Genomic DNA, 9,173 nt, shown 5'->3' on the forward strand with positions numbered 1-9,173 from the left:
TTTCATAAAAATATAATAGGGAATTAACAATGGTTAATATATTGCATATTGTTATCCTCAAAGTAGTTGCTCAGATTATAAGATATAGGCATGAAGATTGATCAAACAACAAGCACAAACTGTTCTTTTCCATGAACTAAAAGAAAGTAGTATAATTATCTTAGCTATCATATATATATTCCCCCCCCTTTTCTCTCCTTTCTTCCAACCCTGTTCTTTCTTCTTGAGCAGTTTCTTCCCATTTTACAAAATCTGTTGTACATTTAGATCTAATTTACCCTTTTGGTTTCTTACACTAGGGAGGCAATATGATGTCTATATCTGTGAGCCTGATTTTATTTCTGATTTATTTATGAGTATGCATTCAAGTTGCATTCATTTACTTATAAAGTCCTTGAATTCTCTTTATAGCTGACTAGTACTCTGTTCTACAGAAATACCACAGCTTTTTTATCCATCCTCGTTGGTGGGCATTTGGATTCTTTTTAAGGTTTAGCTATTACAATTGTGCTGCTACAAATATGGGTGTGCATGTGTTGCTGGGGTATGATGTTTTTAATTTTTCTGGGAAAATATCCAGAAGGGGAATAGCTGGGTCAAAGCACTATTTCTAGTATTTTGAGGAATCTCCGCACTGATTTCCACAATGATTGTACCAGTTTACACTTTCACCAACAGTAGATAAGGGTTCCTTTTTCCCCAGAGTCCTTCTAGCGTTTGTTTTTGGTTGGTTTCCTGATGCACTGAAATTCTTACTGGGGTGAGATGGACTCTCAATGTTCTAATTTGCATTCTTTCTCCTTTCAAATTCATGTATGTTGTGTACCATAGCATTTCCCAAAGTGAGTATTTATGAAAATATTAGTTTCTGTATTAATAAATGTTCTAAGAAGAAAGGATCTTGTTCAAACAAATTTTATAAATAATATGTTAAACAGAATCGGTATTTTTCTTGTTTTTAATTATCCATTTATTTACTTACTATTATTGGACCTTAAAAGTCTTTAATATTCTATTATACCTTGAGAAGCATATAATTTTGAGCCTACTTGGATCAGAAATTTTCACATCACAGACTGCCGAATAAGACCTGAGATCAGGCAAGTGTTTATCTGGAAGCAGATCCCAAGTTCTGCACCCCAGCATGCCAGTGTCTATCTGCCACATTTGCTCCCTCCTACAAGGGCTGTCTTTTCTATTATTCTGCCTCCTCTGAAAAACTCCACACTTTTGGCATCCTGTGTCTGAAATATGCCCCCTTCCATGTCCTTTCTAAAATTATTAGACTTTTACTCATGTTCCAACACCTCGCAGAAATTTGGCCTCATTTGGGGCGCCTGCCCTATCTCCTTGTCACTGTGTCACACCTTTGAACATGCAGTGCATTCTGCAGGGTGTGTGGTACTTGCAGTGTCCTTGTCTTGGTGCTTGTTGTCTTTCACCCTAGATTAGAACTTATTCAGTCTGCATCCACAGGACTGAATGTTAGTCTGGTCATGAGGTGGGGAAATGAATGAATGGAGGGTAACATCACAGCTAACTTTGCCTTTCTTTGACAGAACAACAAATATTTACCAATTAATGTTTATTTCTTTTTTGCTTTCAATCCAATAGGTGATGATTGTAGAAACATTAGGAGGAAATCTGACAAAGGATAAAAACTATTTTTTATCTTAATACTCAGTGATGTGCAGTATTAACGTATATATATGTATGTATTTCTGGATTTTGAAAAGTGAATGTGTGCATGTTTTATAAAACTTAGAGTAACAAAAGTTTATATTTTCTTTTTTCTATGTAACTGTCATATCTAAGTGATATTTAATACTATTTTCAAATATTATACATAAAATTTGTTGCATAGTTTTTTGTAAGTCTGACAAATTATATATTCCCCAAAATTCTTTAATGACTATCTTATATAAAAACTTCATTTCTATTTCAGATTTTTGCCTTAGGACAGAGTCTTAGAGGTGAAATTTTGAGACCCAAGTATATGAACACCGTAACGTTTTCATAATACATGATTTTACACGCTTTCTTTTGCTTGATATTCTATTAAGTAAATTAATATCTATAGTAATCTTAAAACTGTATATGACATATAAATAACTAATAAACAGTCCTAATGATTAGCAATTATTTAACAAACATGTTGCATACCTACTATGTAGAGAGCACTGTTCAACTATGCAGAATTTAATGTTTTTTAATAGTCAGTGTGGACATCGGGATCACTGAAAGCTTCCCTGCATTGAATATCACTATTTTGTAACTGTGTGAATTTGAAAGGTGAAAAGGCATTATTACAAGACATCAGTTCATGAACATCAACAACAAAAGCTAACACTTTTTCAATATAATCATGCCTAAGCGACAACATGGAATCCTTTGTCTGTCTCACCCCACTTTTAAAGTGCTCTCATTTCTTACATTTTGCTGTTCCTAATTCAACTTGCCATTCACCAGCACCGAGTTCCTTCTCCTCCTTATAGGGCGTCTTTTCCTTCACGCACATTTTTGGTTGAAGGGCAATTTCTTCACCAATATATGGCTGAAGGGCAGTGTATGGGAAGCTTAGTGCTGGGTCTTAAGCATATGATAACAAAGCAGCTTAGAATGTCCTTGCCTTTAGAACTTAGCTAAGAGCAAAAATATTGAGCCACATGCCTTTAGTCTTGTGAGAGAGAAGCAGAGGATGCTTTGAAGGCCAAATGACTCTCCATTCTTTGTAGTCCTCTTTTAGAAAATGTGGTTTAAGCCATGACCTGGTGCATAAACCAGAATTAACAGCACGTTGGTAAGATGGAGCAGGGTAGATTTAAAGGTAAGAGAGAGAATAGCTTATGAGGAAGGCTTGATGTGGGAAAGACATTCTAGGCAATGGAGAAGTCTCATTTAGTTTATGTGAGAGATGATCTGGATGACCTGAGATCAGTCTCGGAAGGTGAGTGGGGTCAGATTGTACCTGGTCTCCAGCATCCTCACTTGTCTCCAGCCTGCTCTTCTGAACTTACTTCTCCTTTTGAGCCAAGAATCTGCCAAGTCTGTCCTCTTGTTCTTGTAGCCAGCTCTCCTAATACCATCTTTGTGGTTTCCAGAGGGCACTGAATCCAAAATAAAGCCCCATGGCTTATACAGGTCTGCTTATTTCATAAGGAAAAATATTTTAGTGATTCAAACATCCCTTTTTGTTAAACACCAAGACCCTAGAACCAAAGAGAATGAAACAACAAATGTGCCTAGAGTTGTTTAAGTGTTTTACTTTCAGCCCAGTGTGGACTGTCTCCAAAGGACCCATATGAAGTTGAGAGGAGGAGCTGAGGGGGTGTGCACTGGCGCTGTTGAGTCATGTGAATGAGCATGTAAATGTGCACCAGGAGTCTGAGCAAAGGCTGCACATAATGAGTCTCATTGCTCAGTGTTTCAAGGGACTCAATCTGGGACCCTTCCCCAGCCTATAACCTTGAGGAAAGCCTTCTTGACATCCTTGTTCCGGAGGCTGTAGATGATGGGATTGAGAAAAGCAGAGATAACATTATAGAATAAAGCAAGCTTCTTGTCCTCTTCAGGGGTTGCTTTAGATCCAGGCTTCATGTACATGACCATGGCTGGCACACTGAACATGGTGACCACAGTGATGTGGGATGCACAAGTAGAGAAAGCCTTCAGCCGACCCTGTGCTGAATGGATCTTCAAGATGGCAATGAAGATGTTGACATAAATGACAAAGATAAGGGACAGAGGAATCAGTATGACACAGAAACCAAGAATGAAGTCTACTCGGTCATTGAGTGAAGTGTCTGCACAAGCCAGTTTTAAGACTGCAGGGACTTCACAGAAGAAATGGTTGATCTTGTTGGGACCACAGTAGGGCAGACGCATGGCAAAGATAGTGTAGACAAGAGCAGAGATGATACCCCAGAGTCCACAGAAAACTGCCATTATCCAACATAGCCACGGGCACATGATGACTTTGTACCTGAGTGGGTGACAGATGGCCACATACCTGTCTACAGACATGATGGCAAAAAGCCAGGACTCAGTGATGCCTAGTACCAAGAAAATGTACATTTGGGCTACACAGCTGGGAAAAGAGACTGTCTTTTTCTGGCTGGTCAGATGTACCAACATCTGAGGCACAGTTGTGGTGGTATAGCCCACATCCAACACAGAAAGGATGCCAATAAAAAAGTACATGGGGGTGTGGAGGTGTGAGTCCAGGCAGATGAGGATGGTGATCAAGCTGTTACCCAGAATAATCAACAGGTAGATCATGAGAAAAGCTGAGAGGAGCAGAGGTGTGGTCCTGGGTTCCAGGGAGAATCCCAGCAGGATGAATTCAGTCACAAATGACTGATTGGATATGTGCATTGTGTTCTACCTCTCAAAGAAAGAAAAGATAGTAATTTAGACAGGAAACAAGCTAATGTATACACTACAGGTGAGGTTACTGATGGGTGAGGTGGTGGTCAGTGTCCAAATCTGCTGAAACATCATGATATCTTCCCAAAATACAGACCTTACCTCTGTCACCAGCTGAGGAAGTTTTCAAAGAGGAGAGGATCACATTTAGTACCAGCTGTACCTCTAAACTACCAGTAGTTCTCCCTCTCACTTCAGTTTTATTCTCTGTAAAATGAAAAAATTAGCCAGATTGATCCCTAGATTATCTTAGCATCCTCTTCTTAATAAGGATTCCAAGTTTCCTTCATTATCCAGGTATTTGAACATAAATATCAGTGTTATGTAGCATAGCTGGGTTGACAAATTTCCAATATCTGAAACATAGAAAAACTACTTGGTCCTTTTTCATATATTGATTTCTTTTTCTACTTAATTTTGCCCTCAGTCTGTCCATAGGAAGAATGGGTCTCTGTGTATCCACTCACTCCACCTCTGGCCATACTTTATTAAAAGAAACACTGACTTCTTAAATCTAGTTGTATAATTCACTGAGTGAATGACCTTGAATAAGCCATTTTCCCTTTCCTCTGACCTTGAGAGCCTTGAGGTGCAGACAATGAGAGTGTCCTCTTGTTTTGGTTTATTAAACTGTTGAATGATAGTTTAGAATGCAAATCATCATACCGAAGGCCTAAAAGGTGGTAGGAGCTCAATAAATGTTACTTGCGTTTTCTGAATGGGTCTCTGTAGACAGATATTCAGACCCAACCTATATAAGCAGACATCCTGAGAAGTCACTCCGTCCTCCTTGATGTCAACAGTTGTTACTCCCCTCCAGATAGTTCCCTCTTTTCCCCGCTACAAAGCCAGAACCCCAGTCTTTACCTTTTCACTGACTCTTAGCTCTGTTTGAGCTTAAATCCCTGAGCTTGTTCTCCAGAGAACAGGCAAAGAACATCTCCAAGGAGATGTTATTTGCATTGCTGGTAATTGAGGTCTGGAGCATATTTGATGCTGTCAGAGTCTCTCGTTCTCCTGGCACTGACTCATCCTACTTGTTTTCCAATCTTCTTGTTCTCTTTCAGAACACCTTGACTGAGTCTTCATAAGAACCTTATTTCTGCATTGGGTACATTAAGGGGTTTCTTGTGGTTGGCCAGTAGGACTGCACACAATTTAAACTTCCCATATGCTAAGCTCTGTTACAGGACCTCCACAGATCTTACCCTACAGCTACTAAGCAGCTGGAAGACAGCTATTTTTTAAAATTAAACTCCTGTTTTTCATCAAAGAATCTTTCTAAGTCAAGCTGTCTCCTGTGTTGGTTTCAGCTCCTCCATCTTCCCAAAGGATAATTGTGGTTGGGCCAGGTAGATTTCAAGAAGAGAAGCCACATGGCAGTGTGGAAAGTGCGTGTTAAACACGGCTGATTCTGCCTGAGTCCTGCCTCTGGATTTACGTGTGTAACTTTAGTTGTTAGCTCACTGTTATAGCCCTTAGTTTCCTCAGATATATGAGGAATAAGGATAAAAATATCTTTATTGCAATCCACATTCTTCCTATGAAGATGCAGCTCAAAGATGTCAGAATACTGTGGCCTGGATGGGGAATATGTTTTGCAGGTTTTCACTTTTCATGTTCCACAAAGGTCCTGAGAGAGGGATTTTCCTTAAGCAGGTGATCCTTAGGAGTACTGGGCTTGGCTGAACTGTGAGGACAGGCTATAGTTGGTTGGGAAACTTGTCTACAAACCAGCAAGTGAGCCCACATATGCTCTTCCACCGGTAGGACATTGGGTCAGAAATTCAGGCTTCTCAATCCCTTGAGTGCCTACCCCTCCCTGACTCTCCTGTGTGATGTGAAGGCATTGGAAGCAGAAACTCCATGTGAGGGACAGCAAAGAGGAAAATCATTGTCTGGTACAATAAGCTTGGACTTTGTTTCAGCCGAAAATATAGAATCCAATTTTTGAGATGTGTCTTACAAAAGATCTTAACATTCATTCTCTCTTTGAGCCTCCTGATGATTCTGAGAAATACAGGTGACAGATCGTTGTCTCCACCTGACAGATGGAAAAGCTAAGCCTCAGAGAAGGAATGTATGGCAGAAATGAAATAATATTAATTTTTCAGCAGAAATAGGACTTCCTGTATGCCACAAAACTACCCTTAAACAGAACTCAACTAGTCTGACTTCTTAACTTCCCAAAATGTTTTCTGTCTTTCATTCTTATGGAGGAAAGGCAAACAATGAGGGCAAATGAACAATCTTGCATTGGGTTTAGTTGATTATATTTATGCACATATGTAGATAAGCACATGTGCACATGGAAACGAAACCACACACACACACACACAGAGAGAGAGAGAGAGAGAGAGAGAGAGAGAGAGAGAGAGAGAAACAGAGAGAGACAGAGACAGAGGGACAGAGAGTAATTGTCAGTATCTATAAGATCAAGCCGAATCAGACCAGTCAGAAAGTTGGAAAGACAACCTCAGCACCTGACTCATCCTTTACATCCTATTTGCCATCAGGTTCCATTGCTGCCACTTTCAGAATGCCTTTGCTCCTCATGGGTCCCTATCCAAGTCTATTGCCAGTATCTAGTTCAGACACTTAGCATCTCTCTCTCTCTCTCTCTCTCTGTCTGTCTCTCTCTCTGTCCTGTTTTCATTTGATTCTCCCACTGGGTCTCTTGCCCAGCCCATTCTCTGCACCAGCCTTCAGAGTACTCTTTTCTAAAACAAAAACCAGACTGGGATACATTTTCATGATCCCCTTATCTATAGGGAACCATCTAAGGGAGTTAGACTGGTATCCCAACTTCACAATTGATAGCTAGACTTTGTTTTAGTGCCCAGTTCTCAGGCAGGTTATTGGGCTCTTTTAGAGAATTCTTTGGTGTTGCAAGGCTGACATAGAAAACCTCCCAGCAGTCTTGGAAGCGATCTCCAAAGAGGAGCCTGATTTGCAGTTTGGACATTCATCTCTGAGCATGATGGGAATTCAGGCCAGAGTTAAGATGAGCTCTTACATTTCATGGCTGCCAGCTGTTCAGTTTCTTGAGCTCTGTTCTAGCCCAAGGCAAGGGCAATCTTACTTAAGAATTCTGACACTTTCCTTCTGAGCAGCTCCACTGTGCATGACTTTACTGTTTTTCCTGTATATTCTCCTTAATACCAAGCCTGTTACAGCCTGAAGTCAAAACATACCAAGAGACACTGGGAAATCTGAATAAGAAAGGAATACTTATATTCTTTTTGTCCTTATAATTTTCCTTCCTGTTTCCAAGTGATCAAGGTGGGAAAAGAATCACTTGTGCTAGAAGTCACGAGCCCTTCAGAAACTAGGCCACCAAGTCCATGTGGAAAGGAGGGTTGGGTATGATTTGTACTGAATGTTATGAATCTTTTTAATTTATCTCAACTTTTGTCCCAGCTAATATATGTATATAATATTAATTCTAATAATTGCATCTTCCTATGGTTAAATACATGTTCTTTTCTTCATTATTTTATATTGGAGTAATAGTTGAAAGATTTAATAATGAGCACGAATGTGTGTTCTTTAATCAGAGCCAACACATGCCACAGGGAGCAGGTAAAGCTGTACCTGTATTATTAAAGCACACACTTGTTATACCTAAGGAAGAGGTAGCACACCTTGGCCAGGTCACATCCGTCTCCAAAGCAGAGCCAGCACTCCTGAGCACCAAGTAGCATCAATGGGAAGGGTGTGGTTGGCTGACCTGATGAAAACCAGCCTCTCTGACTCCATGTCCATACACTGATTACTCTCTACATGCTGGCTCATTCCTTTCTCCTCCAGAGAAGAAACCAAATATAGAAGATCAGCAGGAGTAAAAATTAAGTCAAAGAGCAAAACAAATAACCCTGGAGTAGGCAGCCTCTCAGGCCAATCAGACAGGCCAGGCTTGTTCCTGAATCTCTGAGGCTACCTCTGCACACAGGCATAGTTATATGGTGGTGCTTTCCCTAAGTATGTGCCCCCTTTCCCCCCCCCCTGTTCTCCATATCGTGGCCTTCTTCTTCCCAGACAGCTGCATAAAAGATGCCCTGATGGGAAGCTAGAGATGACACACGTTGTCAAGAGCTGATCATCCCCCAAATATTCTTTCCTGCCAAATTTGGGAAGCTCCAGGTGTCCAGAGTTCTGGCTGGAAAAATGAGAGAGGCTAGGTCAGGGGACATAAGGGTGAGTGGAGGAACCCATCTCCAAAGGCTTGGGCCTGCACTGACTAGAGACTGATAGGGTGGGAGCCTGGTCCCATCTGGGGAATCCTGAGAGACAAAGAAAGAGTATGGGGTGCAAGAGTGAGGAAAAAGTGACCTCACCTGAGGTCAGCAAGAATGGAGCAGAATACAGGTCAGAAACCCACTCTGGGCAGAGCAGACACAGAGGCCAAGTCAGTAAGCATCAGGTGCAAAGAAGGACAGAGAAAAAGACATGGAGGACCAGAGGCACGACAGAGAATCCATGGATTGAAAATGAATAGAAACTGGAAGACAGAATCCAAGGATCAGAGAGTTAGCTCTTGGCTTTTTTGATGCTTGGGTCACTGGCAGAATGAATTCCCAAAGACAAACTGCAATATTACAGGAATCCCAAGTTGCTCTTGAGGTTTCGACCAGAACTGCAAGTATACAGGACTACTAGAAACTAGAGAATTCTGATGCTGAGTTCAGAGGTTGTTCCTCTGTGAATTCCATTATGCTTAGGATAATCTCTGCTAGAGTCTTCTTGAG

At 40.7% G+C, this 9,173-nt stretch overlaps 1 protein-coding gene across 1 annotated transcript; it reads right to left on the minus strand.

The window, feature by feature from the left end:
- Positions 1–3,435: 3,435 nt before the first annotated feature.
- LOC100716594 (olfactory receptor 2A12-like) lies at positions 3,436–4,452 on the minus strand. The gene has a single exon (XM_003462514.2). The coding sequence runs from the start codon at positions 4,372–4,374 to the stop codon at positions 3,436–3,438; it is 939 nt and encodes a 312-aa protein (XP_003462562.1). The 5' UTR covers positions 4,375–4,452.
- Positions 4,453–9,173: the final 4,721 nt, after the last annotated feature.

Source organism: Cavia porcellus, unplaced genomic scaffold (assembly GCF_034190915.1).
Source record: "Cavia porcellus strain 051 isolate PalLab524CR breed Dunkin Hartley unplaced genomic scaffold, mCavPor4.1 scaffold_25, whole genome shotgun sequence".
Taxonomy (NCBI): domain Eukaryota; kingdom Metazoa; phylum Chordata; class Mammalia; order Rodentia; family Caviidae; genus Cavia; species Cavia porcellus.